Raw genomic sequence first — 21,414 nt, forward strand, 5'->3', positions numbered from 1 at the left:
TAAAAGAGGCAAAAAAATATAGGAGCCACCTGGCTAGGCATTTTAAATGAAGCAAGGACAAAACAGGCATGAAAAGGGACCGGTTGATTGGGGGGGGGGCTTCTCTTGCTTCGCATGGCTGGTAAATTACTTGTATGGAAGTGTCGAAACACTTGTTTCAATAGCCTCGTTTTTCAGCACTGGGGGACTTGTTAATTTGTGCGTATTACGATGTACGAAAGCAATTGAGAGACAGGGGCAGAAGCCTTACAGCTAAAGCTTTCCCTTCAATAGATTTCTGGTGCTGAGATGGGACATATACTGAAATATCTATTTTTCTTATCTCAGTTATTACAATGTGAGCTGTAATTATTTACTGTATGCTGAATATGCTCAGATAAATATGTAAAGAACTCTTATCAGCTGAAAAAAAAGTCACAGATGCAATCTATTCAAGTTCCAGCATCCAAGTGCTGGCTCTCTCTTTTTTTTGCCATGTCATTATAAATACAAATGCATTCATTTTCCTGGAGAAATGCAGTCGGAGGCAAAACATGATCCAGAATAACTGGGAAACTGACAAGGATCCAATTCCTGCCCAGCTGGCACTTGATCAGTCATTTCCATTTTCTGTGTGCTGAGGGCCAGAAGCACTAACACTTTCTTAATGTATTCCATTAAAAGTTTTCATTCAAGATGTTGCCTGGCTCACAAGAAAATCACTACCTCTCCCCGAGGGCTATATGTTTATTTGTGTTATTAGAGGCTAACGGAGGCATTTCGGCAGCAGAACTGGCTCAAGATGCATAAATATAACTGCGGATTTTCAGCTTTCTTCATGCCTTTTAAGACACACAGAGTCTGCTGCAACACCATCTGTTTTGTCCCTAGCCTCAAACATGGGCTTGTCCTTGCACTTCAAGTTTTACATTTATAGTCAGCTTTCCTTTTTTAAATGCAGATGGCACACTCGCGAAAATGAACAACAGCATTCGGACATGAATCGGTGAGACGACACCCAAACGCGCTCTTCCCCTTTATCCTCTCCGCTACAGACAAAAGTCAAACGGCGATTTGCTTGCTGATGGATAACGCGTGTGAGCTTTCTCCGGGTGTGTACCTTAGCATTAAACAAACGATTAACCCGCAGGTCCCCAGTGCATTACATGCATATCGGGAAGGCTGAGGGAAAAGAGTAAACAATCGGAGGTGGCACTTCACCGCGGCAAACACGGGAGTGCGGACAGACGTGAGTAGAGCCAGAGGTGTGGCCAGTACCTGAGAGGGCTTTCACTTCATCAATACTGACAGGGCTGAGTCCAGAGAGGGAAAGACCCATCTATTCAAACGCGAAAGGCCTAGATGTTCGCGTGTCCATGTCCACGCTGACATCTTATTCTCTCATGAGCCCGCTCGTAAAGGAATTTCGTGCACACGTCTAAACGCTGACGGAGAACCGAAGAGCCGCAAGGTTTGAGAGGGGGAAATAATGGCTTGGATCCCAACGTGGAGCTCTGCAAGACGATTCACAGGCAGCATCCAAAAGCAGCTGCCGCACAATCGTTAGTCACTGGAATTCTGGGTGAGATTTTGTCCTGGAGCTTACTGCGCATCCAAACAACCGTTCAGTCACGGATTGTAAACATCCTGCATGTGGCATAAAACATACGAAATTACGCACCAGCATTCCGCTTCAAAAATAACTCAAGGGAAAGGAGGCGGGGGGGGGGGGGGGGCATGGAGGTGCTATTTCTGCCGCATATATGCACATTATTTCACACAGTATTTTGTGCCCATTATCGGAAACAGCGACCCTGCACTTATGTGTGACTGCTGCTGCCTGACCTATAGCCCACACGCCGCGGTCAAGAGTCGGTGTTTCTCACGACGGCTGGCAGCTCCGCGCTCTTTCCCTTAAAACCAGTGGCTTTAGCCTGGCCCCTTTTTTAATGAGATTATCAAGAGCGAAGTGTCACTAAGTAGGATATAAAATGGAAGCCATTATCTGGCATTATCTCGGAGCAGCCTCCCCATCCATCTGCTCGCCACCCACACAGCCACTAGTCCAGGATTAGAGGCGTGATTAGCTGGGGAGCGCAGCTTAAACACCTCTGCTCTGCGTCCCGCTCAGCGGCTCACCGGCCAGCTGAAGCCTCCTGCTCCGCGGTAACGAGCTGGAGCTCCGCCCGGGAGCGCGGGGGCCACCGGCGCCACACCCCGCCAAAATCCGGCAGCGTCTCCTCAACTGCCTGCCATGCCTGCCTGCCTGCCTGCCTGCCTGCCTGCTGGCCACGTGGAGGGTATTTCCTTCTGCGTCGAGATCCGCGTCACAGAAGGCGTTCTAGTTCCTGCTCGACTGACAAGTCGATTACGATTTTTTTCCCATTACGTTACATTACAGGCATTTGGCAGACGCTCTTATCCAGAGCGACGTACAACAAAGTGTATAACCAAAAACCAGGAACAAGTGCGTTGAAAACCCTAGAGGGAAGTACAGTTCAGGGAACGACCGCGTAGTTTAACTTGGACCCTGTAGGTTAATCTACAATCTCCCCCCTACCTCTCCTCTCAGCTTTGTAGCTTTCGTTTACGACACATAATCCGAAACAACGAGCGACCGCGAAACGATGTCAGTTTTCCTGCAGCGCCTGTCCGTGCAGCGAGGGGGCCTCACCTGTGATCTTGTCCCGCACCAGCTTGCAGGACTCTATCTCGCCGATGCTGCCGAACAGGCTGCGGAACTCCTCCTGGGTCATGTTCTGCGGCAGGTAGTTGACGATGAGGTTGGTCTTGCTGTCGTCGGTGGAGCCGCCGGTCTGCATGGGGGACGGGCAGCTCCGGCTGTTGCTGGACGGCCCGTTGGCCGTGGTCGCGTTCGGCCCATTTGTGACCTGAGGCTCCATGTTGCTGATTATCTGCATGGGGGGATGGGGAAAGGACAGAGAGGGGGGGGGGGAGCTTCAATCCGGGGAACTAAAAGAATCGGGGATCATTTCAATAGTCCTTGCCCAAAAACCCAACAGACAAAATATACTGTAGTGTATAACTGACCCTGCAAAGACGAAGAGAAATGAAAAGAGAACGTCTGAACTGACACACAACATTGAACGTCCAAGCTACGAAAGCTCTATAAATATTTAAAAAAACATATATATTATATATATATAAAGTTCCCCTTTCTGCTTTGACAGTTGGAACATTTTGGGAAGGTAAAAATGAGAGCCCTTCAGCATGGCACTGCTGTCATGGGGAACAATATTTGCAGCTCGTTTAGCATAGCGGCTGAAGAGCAGGTGTTTGAAGTAGAGCTTGCTGGCCCTCGGGGAAGACGAGCAGAGGAAGGCAGACTCCGCTGTGCTTATCTACCAGCAAAGACTTATTTTAAGATTCCGACTGCCACCAAATGTATTCAGCCATTAGCATAAAATGTGTGTTTAATTTAATAATTTGCCTCTTCGTTACAGTCAGTTGATTTCCATCATCCACTTACTTGAGATTGTGGAGCTAAAGAGGTTCACGCCTTGGTGTGCCATATTTTTTTGTTGTTTTGAATTCTGCAGAGGGGGCACTGTCCTCGGGGTGCCTACTGTTAAAAGCTCCTCCGATGTCAAACGTACGCAGGGGGAGAGAGCTGAGACACACTGCGTAGTAGAAGCCCTTTGAAAGGTGTTTTAAAACAAAGGAGAGGAAGGGAGAGTCCCTCCCAGCTAGTTTGAGCCCCGCATGCGTTTAAAAAAGATGAAGTCTTCCCTCAATTTGCCGTGCTCTAATTTGGCTGGGGCAGTGCAAACTCATCAGGAGGTTTCTCAGTGGTGGCTGCATTTTCTAAGGATGTCCAAACAAACTGTGAAAGTGTTGAACTGTTACGAATAACTTGTAAAAAAAAAAAAAAAACGAGGAACAGATTCACATATTGTAGCCGAAAACAAGGCTGATTTAAATTAGTTTAAAGGTCTGCTCTGGTGAATTGAAGAAAATTGCTTAGCAATCCACTGAGGCTACCTTACCACGGAGGCTAAAAAGGCTCACATTTTCTGCTCATGGAGTCTAAAGCACAGGAGAACAGATTTGGGGGGTGGGTGGGGTGTTGTTGGGTAGAGAAAAATCTATTATGTGAGACAAAACATTTCTTTTTAGCATTTCAAAAATACATTCAAAAACACTGGCCCCAAAAATAAAATGTCTTATCCAAACGAAAATAAACATATTGGAATGAAAAACAAATACAAACTATTTCCCTCAAGATTTGATTATCCACAGTAAATTTCACATATATAGAGAAGTAGGGCATGTTTAAAAAAAATAATGTAATTGACCAGCGATCTCCTTCACACCTAATGTTTCCTTCAGTATATATACAAAACAAAAGGAACACAAATGTTCTTAGAGTTAAGGAAATCATATTAAATCCTACCTCTAGAACACAACTGAACAATACGACGATGGAATACATACTTCTCCATTACCATTACCAAACCATTCCATAAAAATGTGCGACACCAGAATGCAACGGCACTTGATGATAAACCCATCAAGCGATAAAAAGTTAATTAACCTCTTCATCAAGGCTTTCTTTGGATCTTATTAAATTGTATTACAATACGAACTGAGTGGCATTTTATTGTTTTCAAAAATACTTTTAGCGCAACCGGATGTGTTAACGAGGCTAAAAAAGCAGGGAAAGGAACACAACTCACACCTTTAATTACAACAGACATGTCAAGTCTCATCCGCCAGGTATAATTTGTAACCACTTACGGTCTAAAGTAGCTTGCATACATTTATTTCGCCTGCACACCCACTGTGTTGCAGTGCTGAGGAAGGCAATATCTGCATATCTTAAGCAATGTAGCACAAAAATGTCTCCCATCTCTCCTGGCTGTGCTGCTAGCACGCAAGACAGCTGTCTGAAGTCCTCTTGGGCACTGGCTCTCAAACGCAAGATGGCTGCCGAGCAATTTATGCAGCAATTCTTTCCAGTTAGGTGCCTTAAATAATATGAGCTGTTGTCACACAGAATTTTTGAATGCAGCACCTGCAAAATTTAACATAAAGGAACGAAACTTAAATTTCCATGATGAAGTACAGAAATACTCAAACACCAGCACCTCAGCATAATGACGACCTATTTACTTAATGGTGGCTTTTGTTCAAACATCGGAAGCTAGTGAGATTAAATAAATGGAAGTGCCTTTGGATATGCTTTCCATGGACTTAAGAAAATGAAATTGGAATGTAGCCTCACATTTTTGGCTGCAGTTTCGACCTCCTTACACGTGTCTGCGGCAGCCAGCATGGCCATCCATTTAAAAAAAGCTCCTTGGCCATTGCAATGCGAAGGAGAGCACTGAGGCTGTGTGTCAAGAGCCGGGAATCTCTTGCATAATTCTGCATCAAAATGGGGACGGAATATAAACTCAGCAGAACGGCGAGCGGCTTCTCTGACGTCCTCCTCGTCTACCCGTCTGAGTGAGACGGGGCGCTCAGCCATGACTGCGATAAAAACACAGGCTCTGAATAACCCTGACATTCGAGAAACACCGCGAGCCATTCCGTCAGAGGTAGGGCTCAGAACATTACAGAAACAAGCGCATAATTTACACTAGATAAACACCACCTGCTGGTGGGGAGCGGGCTCTTTTTCTCACTGAAGTGCATTTAAAAGCAAAACATAAATAAGCTAGATTTCAGGACGAAAAAGGGCAAGCCATCACATACTGTGTGAACTTATGATATTTACATATTATTTTAAGACATCTTAAGATCTAAGCTTATACATGCACACTGGTGTTACATCACCACAGGAAACTAGCAGTTGTTTTAAGTGCAATGTTATTACAAAACAGACTAAAGGAGTTAGTCATAAATAATCACTGTAGTTAAAGTAATAGTGCAATGTAGTTTTCTGAAGAACGATCATGTTGTAGCAGCAACTGACAATTGAAGACTACAAATTGTTGGTCATCGGAGAGAAAACATTTGAGAACCACTGCTCTAGAGCTAGCCTGGAGGTACCCTGCTCTCACAAATTCAAATAACTGGAGCTGTTGGATCACACTTGATAGTCTAGATATTGTATGCAGTCAGTACAACTTCACTGTTAAATCTGTATGATTTTAATGCTTTTAGGTACATTGTGTGGGTTGGATTTATTTGCTTTTGCATTTTAAACATGGCCTTAAAAGATTTAATAGTTAAAAAATGTATAAATTTTCATAAAATGTAATTTGTCTGAGTCACACAGGGATATAGCAGAGCTGCTTGTGGAGGCGTTCTGTTTGTGGGAGGCAGTAATGGGAGAATCTGGGTCTACAGAGAGTGGGATTCACCCTGTGCCTATGCCACATGAGTTTCTATGCACTGTGGGGTCTTTACCTTACGTTGCCTTGACTGAATTCCAAGCATACACACCTAACAGGGAGCTCTGATTCATGCATAACAGGGACCTGCGATTCCTCCATTATTATTTCAGGAAGAATGAAATCATACAATGAGCCTTGTGTTTGATATGCCTGGTCCTCTCGTGTGTCTTATGGCTAACATTCAAGATATACAACCATTAGAAAGGGGAAATAAAAGGCATTCTAAAGCATTAATTATTCAATTGGGCATGAAAACATTTTTATATTAGATATTATACACACATATTAAATTCAATTCACTTCATAAACATTTAGTATTCAAGATGCTTTTCTTCTTTCTTTCTTTCTGCAGAAACACGTTCCCAAAAAAGGTACTAGACAGCTACATTTATATCACATTAACATTTAGGATGACAAATGTCCATTATATGCTGTCTACAGAGGCTGGCTAGCCTGAGCAGTGCACAACATCAGGGCTTCCCCCCCTCCCCATCAGCCCCTGGTGGAGAGCCCCACCCCCCTCTGCAGCACCCTCTGTCATCAGCATGGTTAATGTTGGGTAAAAGGTCATTTGTGGCTGTCTCCTTACCATCTTTGGCTGTGTCAGCAATCCCTTCTCTGCCCAGCCCTGTAGCTGCGGGAGCTCTGCCTGACGCCACTGTGTCTCTGTCGATCCCTAGGGGGTTTCAGGGTCAAGATTTAACACGCCGGTCTCTGCAAAGCCTTACGGTCACCAGTCACACTAAAACACCCAGGTGGCTCTCTTTTCCAGTTTCTACATTTGCTATAAATCTGGATTCATTTCGAATGGTTTTAAATAATCAAATAATGGCACTTTTTTTTTTTTGGATTGTACAGAATAGTAATTTCGGGCCGAATAAAAAAGGCGCAGGAACCAGTGACCTGTGTAGAGTTAATAAGATAGTGTGGGCACCAGGCCCACCTAGTTTGGTAAACAAGGCCTTTGACAAAGACAGCTCCTCAAATCAGCCAACGCGGGCTGCTGCATTTAGAGCAGAATCTGTACAGCCGCACAGGCGCGGGCTAAAACAGCCAATTTAGGAGAAACGGGAGAATGTGAGGTTGACCTTTCCTTCATTTACTCTTTCAGACAGATAAAATGGTGGAGGAATGCAACGCGGGCCTCCAGGACTAAATGACGGAGAGGGCGGAGGGAGATACCGTTCGCCCGTGTCTCTTTAAATGTTAGAGGGATGTTCAGCTAAAACGCCGTCTCAAATGGTAATAGACTGTCAGCTGTAACGGGGAGGGGAAGGGCAAGCTTTGTCTGCTGTCAGGTCTGAGAGTAATAGGATTTTGGTCAATATTCTCGATAATGAAATCAGGCAAGTATTTGCGGGGACCTTTGTTTACCAGATGCCACCTTTGTTTTAGTTTCAGTGAGGACCGAAGGTTAAAAAACATCACAATCTTAGTGCTACAATTTGCACATACATTGTACACATACATTTTAAGGGGATGGATGATCAAGTAAATCTGCATTTTATTTCTGTGAGACTGTTATGAGAGACATTTCCAGGTTCAGGTCTTAAAAACTATGAGGGATTAATGAACACACACACACACACACAAACACACACACACACACACACACGGTTTTACAAACCAATCAATACATGCACTTGTTTATCCAAGCGACTGTGAGCACCACACATTCTCTTGCTATGCTCTTGTCTTGTTCATCCTGTACTGTACAGGTGTGGGGGCATCAGATTATACCAGAAACAACAACAATAAAGTTCTTATGCAGCCTAGCTGTCCCTTTCAGAAGGGAAATTGGGCAGCATGTAAGTGGGCCCACCCTCCATTTTCTAAGGTCAAATGGCTTTCAATGCAGCTGAATATTTAATGGGCAACGGACGAACACAGGCCAGAGCAGATGTGACTTTTTCAAGAGCATTTTGACCCCATCTGCTACTGGTGCCTCAGTAGTAATGATTCTAAAGGAGCGGTTCTCCAGAGACGAACATATTGCACTGTTAAAGCGTTTTAAAAATGGTACTCCAGAATGTGCTATTATACAAAAGCAGCACAGCGTGCGAGAACATATGGACGAGCTGGGATGTAGGCAATGGTGATTAATAATCAGTCACATGATCTCTGTTTCTCTTTTTAAACAAATAAGCGAAAGAATCACACATCCTAGAGGAGGCAATAGTGACAAAATGGGTCACTGTAGCACACTCCTCAGCATATATTAGCACATATTCAGACTTTTTTTTTTGATTGTTTAATATCTGTGATATCTGAGAAGTGTCAGATGTGCTCGTTAGACGGTAACAGATCCTTACTGATGCGGCAACATTTAATAGAAATGAATATTGATGCTAAAAATTTGCATTTGCTTAACAAGCCTGGAAATAGAAAGAAGCCAGGATGGTGAGATGGTGCAGCAGGTTAGAAACACAGATATGTATCACATACATGTACTGTACATGCTGCTCTCATGGTATGGAATGTGAAACAAAAGTACAGTTTTCAAAACACACCCACAAAAATAATCCCTTGCCCTTCACACATACCCACATACACACTCACCCTTGGCATGGATAATTCAGACACAACAGGTTTGCAAAGAGCAACAGTATAATAAAGCAATGCTTCAGTGAACATAACAAGGTCTCCCATAAATATTTATCGCTGTTGGCATCATGACACTGAAATATCATACTGTATGTGGACCAATTAGCATACATACCAAAGATTCCTGATGAACAATATATGCACATATGGCTCTCTAAATGTTTCAAAATGGCATTGTCAAATAATATTATTTTATTATGATTGCTTAGGTGCCTGTATATTGTGGCAGCAATATGAGGACAGAGCTTTTTTTGTCTGGGCCTGAGACAGCTCCCTGTGCATCCCTGTGAGTGAGCAATGTTGTCAGAGGCACAGTGGCACAGGCCGTGGGGTCAGAAACACCCGGGGCAGGTAGACATTATCTCGCTCCAGAGCCTGTGTCATCCTGCGGGCCTCGCGAGCCACTTCTCCGCAGAGACGCAGTGAAACCGCTGCTTCGCTTCGAGCAAAAAAAAAAGCTGGCCCGACCCAAACCGGCTTAGACAATCAATTTCCCGTGACTTTGCCGGGATGGATGAAGCGACACTGCAGTGGATCAGGAATGCGGCAGTATCATTTAACTGATAGCGCCTGGCACAAAATGGAGGTCATCTGGAGCACTTGTTTGTGATTTAAACGTCTCGCCAGATTCAAGCGTTTTTTTTTTTTTTTTTGTACGGCACGCTGATCCGCAAAAAGGATGATGTTATGAACGTCCCCCGAGGAGAATAAATACAGCACCATAGAATGTCTGAGCATTTATTTTCCATTTGAATTTTGGCTTCTGCTCTGATGTAGTTGTTGGCAGCATTACTCTCACAGACTGCTATGCGCAGAGAAATGTAGCATAAATAAGTCATACGAGAGCTTTCCTCAACATTGTGCGGTAGATGGTATCAGAAACATTTAAAAAAAAAATCTGAAATACGATTTTTCTGTGATGTTCTGCCGTGTTACCACTCACACTGTCTGAGGGGAGTCGTCCCCCACATCCCCACCAGCGCTAGCCGGCAGCTAAATTGGCATGTGGACTGGGGACTGGTGCGTCGGCTTCAAGAAGAAAAGAAAAACTTTGGGCTGTCAAGACTGTTTAGCTGAGACAGCTTATGTGATTTTTGTGTCTTTACACAGGGTCACTAAAGTTCCCCTTGACATTGATTTTTATTTTTCCATTTTTTTATTTATTTATTTGGGCTTTCTCTCCCGCCGCCGGGCACGTCCCGGCTCCTCCACATCCTGCAGGTCAGACGGAAGCTGCAGCAGATCAATCAGGAACGTAATCTGGGACACCTCGCACCACAGCCCCCTGCCCCGCTCTCCCATCGATCCGCATCTGCTTTGCCAAATGGATTTTTCTGTGACTCAGAATAATAAATGTTTCGGCATGTAAGCAATTTTTCATTTAACTCTGCTTTACTTTTTTCCCCCACCAAGTCTGCTTCACGGGATCAATAACACTTTTTGAAGATGCTCTTTTTTTCCCCCCTTTCCTCTGTTATCTGTGCGGACTCCGTTAGGTCAAAGGTTAGCAGATGGGAGAGCTCCACCAGCAGGGGGTGAGGGAGAAGGAAGATTACATCTTACGCGTTGATATTCATGTATATATTGATTAAGCAACCATTTGGAGAGCAAGCAAGTTTCATTTTATCAAGCCACTCTTTAATACCATTTTCTCACTGCGGCACTTAGCCTTAAAGCAATATAAAATAAAATCATATTTTTTCAGTAAATTCTTAACAATAACATAGCATATATTGAGAGGAGATGACATATACCAAATTAAAATAGTTACTTTTTTATATTTTAAAATACTTTTAAGTTAACATAAGGCAGGCAAGTGAGTAAGGTTCATTATACTACCAGTTTTCTAAAATAAATGTCTGGAATTAAATTAATTAATTCACTGTGTCATGCACATTTTTTGTTTTTTTGTCCAAAAAAAAAAAAAGGTTCTGTTATGAGAAATAGACCCTCACGGATACTCCACAGGAAGAGCACTGCCTGCAGTTTCACTTGGCCCAGTCAATGACCTTATACCCGAACCTGCCTGTGAGCTGCCTACCAAGCACACAGCTGCACATCAAACATCCCCCCACATTCTACCTCCCTGGACTGTCATTTTGTCTCTCACTATATGACTTCAGCTCCCTGGCCTTGAAAATCAACCACAGTCAACAAAAATGTCTGTAAACTTTAGCCATACATTTTCATGAAAAGCCAAACACACAAAAAAAGTTTCCATACCAGACTCTCTCCCTGGGAAAATGTACTTTGCAATGTTTTTATAGAGAGATGTGATTAAGATTTGGACACCAATTCAGTGTTCCTGTACCACAGAAAAGGTTTTAATAAATAGACCACCGGGCAATATTAAAGTCTAGAGCTGAGCACAGCTTGGCAAAAAGAATTTATTTACAAGAGAATCTACCACCTCGCCAGACTACTTATAAATCCCAAATGCAAATCTCTTAACTAGGAAATAGCACAGCAGTACTTCCTCACTCCCTGTTACCAATGCAAAAAGGAATTTGCAGCAGTGTAATTTATAAACAGAATTATAATACACGTCCCAGAATGAAATGCGCATATTTTATGCAAGAGACTTCCATGAGCCATAAACTATTTGCCATAAACCATCAATCAAAGGGCATAACCCCCTGCAAGTAAATTGTCCCAGTACATTGATATCATGAAGAGTCAATGACTCCTGCCACCCAGGAATGGGTTGTATTTACTTTTACTATTAACTGCTAGCATTTGAATTTATATATATGTATTTAATATCTAATATGTTTATGCATGGTTTATACCTATGCACCACCTGCAGAGCAAACTAAGCCACCACTATTTTCACTGCAGTTTATAGATATTTTGTATTTTGTAAGATTGCATTTTTGCCCAATCTTGCTGCTACAGCCCAACCAAACGGGCTTATTCCCAAGGCTTATTCCCTATTCGTATTCAACACCAGAGGAAGCAGAAAATTGGTGAGGATCGTGTTTTTTTGAGGTGAGGCTTTGGTTTATGTAGCTAGAGTGGGTAGTGTTCTCTCCCTGAAGGAAAGGTGAAATTTCCTGGACTCCTGCCTGCTGGCTTGGCTGTGTTTGGGCCCACCCATCCCGCGCTGACCCTGGAGCTCCCGTCCTTCAGATAGCCAAGGAGATGCTTCCTAAACTCCGCAGGCCTCTGCTGCCTGCTGGGCCCTCAACTCTACACGCAGCAAGCATGCCTCTCATTAGTGGATCTACACTCTACAGAAAAGAGTGGTCTGTGTCAACCTTATGCATGTGCCGGAGTGTGTGTGTGTGTGTGTGTGTGCGTGTGTGTACACATATATACAGAGTACGTGTCAGTAAGTATCAATAAATTTCTAACAGACATTATAACTGCTATGAGCAATACTGAATAACTGTTGGAATAATATTGATTTGGATGAATGGATCCTATCGTACAGTACAAAATGTTATGTATTATATAGAATTTTTTTTTTAAGTTCCTTTATTTAGTTTGAATGCAATACTTTAATATATAGAATACAATGTGCCGTTCACTGTACACTGCACAACGCACATATCATAATCATAGGGCGGGGCGGGTCTGACATAAGACCTGGAGAATATGTGTACTGCTCCTCTGAAGGAGGACCTCTGGGTGGCAGTGGCAGTGCCGGCTCCAGAGGAGGCAGAGATGCATCTGAGATCATTGCATGAGAAAAAATACTGAGCGCCGCCCTCGTCTGTCTGTCTGTCAGCCAGCCAGGCCTGCCCCTCTGGCTGATTCGCTGTGACAGGCCTAGAGACACTCCGCCACCTCGCCCACACCAGCGCCACGCTGGAGCCGCGGCCAGAGCCGCACGTGCTCCCCCCTCTCCCCTCTCCCCTCGGCTCCGCGCGGCCATGTGGGACTCCGCTCGTCTTGAATAAAGGTGACCTTGCCGTGGAGGATCTGGGCACGCGCTGTGAACGCGAAAGCGGGCGCGCGGGGTGCGTTCCCCTTTTAATTCCAGGAGCAAACTTGACATTTTGTTGTTGTTGTTTTTTTAGCGAAGCGCTAGCGTCAGCACCAGGTGTCGCGAGGACATCCCCACAGGTAGCTGGCGGGCCGCAGATCAGCGCACCTGTGCCGGCCGGCCGTGACGTTTCCCGCCCTCAGCCTCTTTCTCAGCTGACCAAGTTCAGACGCGCTGCAGCGTGCACTGAATTTCAGTTTCAGGCTGCGTGGGTGAGCCATGCCATTCAAATTCACTGGAACGGTGTGTTTTTCATAAAGTTATTCGAGTGGGATTGAAGGAGGAATATGCAAATAAAGCTTTTGCTTGCCATTTAGTTCTTTTATGTAGTCCATTCTCTCATGTTAAATCTGGAAGAAAAAAAAACAATTCAAACTGCGAGCTTTGAATATCTAAGTAAGAATGTGCCCAACAGTTTGCCATTTTTATGCACAATTCGGCTAAATTTAACGTTACAAAGGAATACAACAAAAAGGCAAAATAAAATGAATGACTTTTCGGTACTGTCCATTCTGAATCAGCAAATGTGTGCATCATCTGTAAGATAATACTGCACACTACTACTAAGCATAAAGCTTATATAAAGGAGTCTCAGCATGTCCATCTGAAGTTGAGGGAAAGGCAATGAATGAAAAACATTCTAGAAAGAACATAATATTTTACACTACTGTAGATTCAGATGACATTTTAATGAATAGGTTAATTGGCAAATTAGCCCTTTAGTGAGCCATTAACATATAATTTTTAAGGTAGCTGACCAAATGCTAAAATCTGAGGCCGCTGATAATGGCTCTAATGGTACGGCTTTTTAAAACTCAGATATGCACATTCATATTTAAACTATAAAGAGGGCCCCTTTGTGTATTAGATCAGAAGACATTAATAAAACCCCTTCAAATTAGATTTCATTCAGTGGATAAAGTTTATCAACTGTTTTAATCCATAGACTTAAAGCAAAGAATATAACTTGGCTCAGTGTTATTTCTTACATAAGAAATTAAACTAATGACCTGTATATTTTTTGTACACTTTGTTTTTTAATGAAACTTATTTAAAAAATGAACATTAAGACATGCAATCACACTGTGACAATTCAGCGCTATTGTGCTTTGTCATAAAAGTGAGATTATTTTAATTTAAAATGAATCGAATTACATATTTTGGCCTAGCAGTTGAGCATCTTCTGTTTTATTAGACAACAGCACGTTTGTCATCCCTTCATATTTTTAGAAAAATGGCATATCTTCAGTTAATTAGAATTCAGATGCAGCCACAGCACGACTACAAACAATTTAATAAAAGCCTTAAAAATCATAAAACAAATAAATTGCATTGCCTTCCTGTCTTAGGCATTGATCTTACTTTTATGATATTATATCAATACAATTATATTATTTTTCTTGTATTATGTATGAATATACTTTAATATCTACTCATTAATAGGCAAGACAAGGCTTTTCTGTGGGAATGAAAGTACAACCCTGCTGCAATAATCAACTCTAATAGCTCTTTAATGTTCCACAGCAACTGATCTAAAGCCATATACAATAAATGCACACTTAAAAATATGCATTCAACCATACAAATATGAATATGAGCCCACATACAGTCACACGCTCACACACACACACACACACACACACACACACACACTTACATATGCATCTGTACATGCAAACACTTTCACATACACGCGCATGCATAACTGCACGCACGTTCATGCATGAATGCGTGTGCGTGTGAACAAACATACATACAACATACCGTGCGCACACAGTCAAAGTCAGTGTGAGAAAAACATAGCGTTTTATAACGATAGACTTAGAGAGATACAGAGGTTCCCTGAAAGTGAAGAAGCCCTCATACGAGGACACAAAGACGGGATTTCTGTTGCAAGGCAAACGCTTTGTGTGTTGAATGCAAAAAAACCCCTTCTTTTGCTTCTGGGTCACAAGCTGCACTTAATGAACGACGATCGAATGTAAAATAGCCCCAGCAGAAGAAACCACAAGGAAAATTAACTTTTCAATTGATCAATGGGGTTTCAAGGATTTGTTTGAAGGTCAAACTGTGTTTTTTTCCCCTCCCAGGGGGCTTTCCTCTCTGCAGCATCTAGATGCTTCCAATCAGCAGCGAGCAAAAAAACCCCATCAATAAGACCAAAAAAAAAAAAAAAAACTAATTTATACACACAGCGAGAGTATAATGCCCTGCCAGGACATCAACCAAACCATAAAATTTGAAATGCATTCACAATGCAAGATTAATTTCCAACAGTACCTTGTGGGTATTGTCTTAATTGAAAAAGCTCACAGGGGACTCTCTGTCTTCATACTGTAGGTTGCCGAAGATATACTGCAGGGTGATCCCCATATAAATTTTAGTTCAATATTCTATGATGCAGAATACTGTTCATTGGAAAGGGGGTAGTGTGTATCTCTCTCTTGATATCCAGAATACTATTGTTCAGTGCTGTCATTTGACATTATATTTCAGTCTGTGCTAACGATATAATTAGAGTATATCAATTATTTAATTTATATAAAGCTAAATCATTCAATTAAAATTATACTATTTCTATTACAGGCTTTATATCTATTTTTGAGGAAGGGAACTGGAAGGCCCCAAAGATATATATGTATTCCTGTTTCTTCTGTTGTCTTTAGCTGAGACAAGCTCTCCAGACAGTGATTAAATGTGCCCACAAAATCTCACCTTGTTTCTGCAGCATACAATTCTCATTAAGGAGAAAGACAGCAGTAAAATTCAAGGCGTGGATTACTGTAGTGTTCAACCACTTAATGCTATTAACAGAATATATTTTGTGTTGTGCTTTCTGATGTGCGCAAACACATTTTTTTTTCTGACCATAGCTGTCACACAAAATCTATTGAATTTACTATATAAGATGCCGTAATTCCTTGCACTCCCCTCGCTGTGGAAACTGCTGTCAGCTCTAAAGCCGTGACCCCTGACCTCTGTGCATTTGGAACACCCAGGCTTGGTTTGCAGATCTGCCTATCAAATAAATTCCCTGCTTCATCTTTTCTGTCTCTCATTCTTTCACTATAACTGTTTCTGTCTCTCTCTCTTTGTGCAACCGGCGGTGAATTTTATCATTTTTCGACACTCCAGAGGATTTTTCTGAGAATGTGACGAGGCGTCTTTGCAAAGACACATCTACTGACGTTTTTCAAGTTATATTTTCTTTATTCCAGCCAACAATGTCATTTCACTTTTATGCTATGTTGCATGGTTAGTGGATAACTCATCCAGCAACAGAGGCATAAATATTTTACATATCTGAAAGTGCTGTGTGAATGACCTTGAAACGTCCTTTAACGTCACAGCACTGGACCGCTTCGCTAACGGTTAAACGCGATACAGCAACCGATAATGACACTGAGCCTGCTGCTGCAGCTACTGATGCTGCTTTTCCCTTCTTCTTGGGATGCAAAATGCAGATCAGAGGAGCGTGCAGCTTGTGCACAGTCTCAGGAGAAGCTGCCACTCAAACCCAAATGTCTGCGTGAATATCACAGCTCAAGGGACGGAAAGGGAGATGATGGGGGGAAAAAAACAGGAATACAAGAACATTAAAATCAGAAAATCTGTTTCACTCTTCATTTCTGGATTTTTTTAAAATGGCAAAATACTTTGCAGCTTTATAGGTTTGCATACCCTTTCTCTCATCCAGATTTATTCCCTAAGGGTATTCATTTTAAATATGCACCTGAGAATGTGACAGTGAAGATTGGGACCCCAGCCCTGTATTTGTCTGCAGGTTGTATGTGCTGTGTATTTCCAGATGATTATCTAATCTAATAGTCTGTGGCATTCTGAGTTTCCACCAAAGGAATTAGCATTGCTTTGTGAAGCTAGTTCCTCTCATAACAGAATTTTTTGTTTCAGCTTTCTGAAGAAAAAAATGTATATATACACATTTTAAAAAATCACTCAAAGCATGTTAAATTATCAACTAAATGTTTCTTTAATACATATGTATATTTTTGCCTTAACATGGAAGGAATTCTTTTTAAAAAATCTTGTAATTGAGGAATACAGATTGAGAGCAGCTTATTTACAAGGTATTCGCCCATAAACTCATGATTAACCTACCATCATTTTCTGAATCTATATATGCCGAAAAGAGTCTAATAAAAAATCCTACATGAGGATACAAAAATTAATCTCATAAGGTTGTTTTGTAACAACTCTATAACTGTAATTATTTACTTTATAACATTCATGAGGACAAGTAAAATCCCTTGTATTTGCAAATGATAATACCTTCACAACACAGGGCTTCTTTAACAAGGCGATACAATTAAGGAACAACAGCCTTCTTTTATGGTAAAAATATAGAGTAAATAGTAATTCCACTAAGTTTAAATTGAGCATCATGAGAAACTTTCAGAGACAATTTAGGTTATATTCATTATCAACGAATCTCTATTTACAGCCCACCATTATTTGCAGATACGATTGGGCATTATATCTCCCACAGTAAAATTTACAGTATTGTATTTTAAATGAGCTTATAATTATTAAAAAAAAACACTTGTAAACTATACTTCAGCCAAATATATGTACGCTTCAGCTAAATACATATAACAAATTTGTTTCCAGTGATGCAAAAACACAATTTATGCTACAGGAGCGTATATTAAGTGAGGAATAGCAGTTAGGACCTCAAGTCCAGCTCTGTTGATCACGGTGGGAAAAAAACCCCTGGTATGACAAAGAAGTGCTGTACAGCATCATCGCTCCACTGTCTACTTCAGTCAGCCTCGCTCCTCAATTTGTTTGTCTAACTCTTAATCTGGCTCCCATTCGGCCTGCCTCTCTCCATCTGGCCAAGTGTCAGTTATTTTAAAATCGCTGTCCACTACCACATATCCAGAGCAACAGTGGCTGAAACACACGAAAAACAGCAGTGATGAGAAGAGCTGCATTCAAACACACCGACACACGCACTGACACAAACGCCCAAACATACACATATATGCTGATGCACTCACAAAAGGCACGCGCACACACACACACACACACACAGGCCTTATGCTCATTTTTAATTTGTTAAAATATTTTTTCTAACCCATTAAGGGAATATATATACACATATATATATATATATATATATATTGATTGGGCCTTTTATGTGGTACATTTCAAATATTCACAACAGCTGACTTGAGAGAACAGTAAATATCTTGAGCTGCAGACAGGAAATCCAATAACGCTCGGCAAAAGCAAAATTACAGGCAAATTGTGCTCTAGCGTGCACTCTGAGAGAGAGAGAACCATGTATATTTTAGAACCTTCCTGAGTAAAAAAAGGTGTGCGGTGTTCAGCTATGCTATTTATTCACGCAGAGGCCCACCTGCGCTGCCACCGGAAGCAGATTAAATCTCCAGCTGCAAGGACTGTAAAACAAATTACCGTGTCCGCGTTCTGCGCTATAAGACGCCATACAGTGGTGACATCCCCTGAGCTCTTTACTCTGCTTCCCTGCTTCACGGGAACTCAGGCCAGCGGGAAAGCACCGAGAGGGTTCCTGGAAGAGCCTGCTCTTCCACCGCCCCTGATGCTCCGGAACCAAAAGCAAAACACCAAACCACCGCTCCCCTCTTTCCTCCGGCATACAGACGATGAGCTCTCGTGTGTCCCTCTCTGCTCTTTCTCTCTTCCACTCTCTCTTGCTGGGGGGGGGGGGGGGGGGGGTCTTAAGATGACATGGCCCTGTAGTCATTCCAGCGTTTTCTCACCACAGTCAGAGGTGAAAACTCTGCCGCCCTTAGATAACACACCTCACAGCTCTATTCTCACCCCCGCCCCCCACCCCCACCCCCCCTCTACTGCACACTCCCCGTTTTCTGCACCCACTTTTCTGCCCCAACCCTCTGGCCCTTTCTTTGACTGACATTGTTGCCACTTTCTTTCTTCTTACTTATTAGCAATGTTATATGGAACCTAGACTAGGGTTTTGCCATAACACAATTGGTTCCTTCCTGGTAAGCCAGCACTGGACAGCACTTCCGTCAAAGAGCTCTGGGACAGGACAGTTCCTCTGCCTGGCAGCTGTACATGTGATGACTGTGCAGGTGGGGGGGGGGGGGGGTGTGGTAAAGGCGGCCACATGCAGTTCTGCACAATAAACGTTGTACCTCTCCCTCTCTCCTTCTCCCCCCTCTCTTGGGCTGAGAGACAAGCAAAGCCCTCTCCGACAAAACCACGGCATCAATAATGGAGGCGAGGTGATCTCGGTCAGGCGTGCAAGGAATATTTATTTTTTGCCGAGTTTCGTCTTATTTTGAATTACAATTCCGTTTGCACAAAAAGGCAAAGCACAGCTGTTCACTGGTGCAGGGATAACACGCAGTTCTTCAGGAAATGAAGAAAGAGCGTTTTTTTTTTAGTAAACAGGTATTCTAAAACCAGAGCTACAAATGCCTTGGACATACGATGTCTTCTACCGTGAACATTCAAAATGCTCGGGCCTGCATGAACGACCACACAGGTCAGACCAAAGAGGCGAAAGCGTGAAAGCTTTTTTTTTTCGCAATGGCGTGATTGTCGCCGAGCTCGGCCAGCCCTGCCACTTGGCCCTCGTTCGTGACGGACGCGAGTCGGGCTCGGCCCCTGGCAGGCACGGCCTCCCACCAGTCCGGGGGACAGCTGGGAGACGCCGCGACTCCGAGCCCACAGTCAACAATGAGCACACATCTCAGAGAGAGAGAGAGAGAGAGAGAGAGAGAGAGAGCGAGAGAGAGCGGGATCGCCAGCGAAAAACACGCCTCGCATGCAGAGGAGAGGCATCCATTACCGCAGGGTTCTGAGGCAGGGGAAGCGACGCCGAGAGGTCCGTAAAACATTTCAGTGAGAGGAGGCACAAATACGCACAATCGCACAATCGCACACAGACACGTGCAAACAAGCGACTGATATCCTGCACCGTACAGTGTATGATTTGCAATTTACAAGCGAGCAATGGATTACAACCACCAAATAAAAGCACACACATATGTAGGGAAAGAAAGAGAAAATGTTTAAAAAATACACGACTTTACCAAAAAAAAAAAAGGGATTTCCACCTATGCTGTACATACAGCGGATATGATAAGAGTATTTAACAAAGGCATGCAGTGAGCTTGAAACCCTGCTCCTGCATGGCAGATACAAATGGGTGCTCAACCCCTCCGCTGCCCCCGGCCTCCACATGCAGTCTCACACAGTGCTCTCCGCAATATCAAACAAACAAACAAAAAGCAAAATGACCTGCACCTTCCTATTCACCAAATTTCCGTAGACCATGCCCATCAATGTGAAAAAGAGAGAGAGAAAAGCACAGTGGTACTGCTGCTGCTGCCGCTGCTGCTGCAGGCTGTCGGATGCAAGGGCATACACGAAACGGGCTGCTGCCTCCTTACCATCTTAAAACCATTCCACTCCATTTGTGAGCTGGCAGCCGTTTTCTCTCGCAACCCGAGCAAATTTCCCCCCACCTGGAGCACTCTCTCAGTGAGCACGAGACGGAGAGCGGCTCGAGAAAGCGGGCATTCCTCCTTCCTGAGAGGCTGGGGCGAGAATGCACGGGCTTCGGCATGAGCAGTGCACTGCAGCCCCACTCCCTGTCTCCTCCTCATCTGTGAGGTCAGAACTGCCCCCTCGTTGGGAGAGAGCGCTGCAGTGCTCTCACTGGCTCCCGCAGCCATCCATCCCTCCGCTCAGGAAAATTAACACCTTCGCTCAGGCGAGCGCGCAGATGCAGAGCCTTCTTGGCGAAGAAATGCTTGCGATGCCAGCGAGCAATCAATCGCAGTTGCAGTGCTCTTTGACTGAGTGAGCGCAAAGACTGTTCCTCTGTCACTGAGCCTGACGATAATAGACTGCTAGCACAGCGCTGTGTATGTAAATTAACCATGCATGCATGGATATTTGGAAACAGTACTGCAAATACGTACATATACGTGAATGTTACAATTGACTGTATTCGATTAATTCCACGGAGAAATTAATTTATAATCAATGGACCTTTAGACCGTTTTTCAACAGTCATATTTGCAAGTATGCTACATCATACGAACATGAACGGTTAACATTTCAAAAGATGTATGCAATTCAAAGGCTTAGTATGAAATTGATGTCGTTGTATTTTGAAATAGGTCAGTTATAACTCTATTTTAACACCCAGGATATTTACCGCACAGTAGGCTATAACAAAATGATCCCGGGAAAAGATAACCGTATTTAATACATCGTCTAAGGAACAAAACCCTATTATAATGAGATATACAGTCCCTCTCTTTCGTACGCCAGAAATCCCGTTGAAAAATCAAACAGCGTGCATACTTCAACGTGTAGTTTCACGAGTGTGCGTTTCGTGTAGCTTGGGGTCCATCAATAGCATAATCTGTAATGGAATTCACACATTTTCTTTCATATAAATCACGGCTGTTGCTTTGGAACAGAACATGAAAA

General features: G+C 43.1%; 1 protein-coding gene across 7 annotated transcripts in view; it reads right to left on the reverse strand.

The window, feature by feature from the left end:
• elavl4 (ELAV like neuron-specific RNA binding protein 4) overlaps window positions 1–21,414 on the reverse strand; it is a 72,969-nt gene that overhangs the window by 32,403 nt on the left and 19,152 nt on the right. For 4 of the 7 annotated variants that reach the window (XM_035414580.1, XM_035414578.1, XM_035414579.1 and 1 more), the window contains exons 1-3: window positions 20,364–20,663; window positions 6,931–7,017; window positions 2,654–2,894 (exon numbers count right to left, since the gene is read on the reverse strand). In XM_035414580.1, coding sequence (XP_035270471.1) covers window positions 2,654–2,894; window positions 6,931–7,017; window positions 20,364–20,648 — 613 coding nt within the window. In that variant the 5' untranslated portion in view covers window positions 20,649–20,663. Of the gene's footprint in view, window positions 1–2,653; window positions 2,895–6,930; window positions 7,018–20,363; window positions 20,664–21,414 lie in introns of those variants that run through there. The other 3 variants (XM_035414582.1, XM_035414581.1, XM_035414583.1) reach the window with 1 other exon arrangement.

This window comes from Anguilla anguilla, chromosome 4 (genome assembly GCF_013347855.1).
Source record: "Anguilla anguilla isolate fAngAng1 chromosome 4, fAngAng1.pri, whole genome shotgun sequence".
NCBI lineage: Eukaryota > Metazoa > Chordata > Actinopteri > Anguilliformes > Anguillidae > Anguilla > Anguilla anguilla.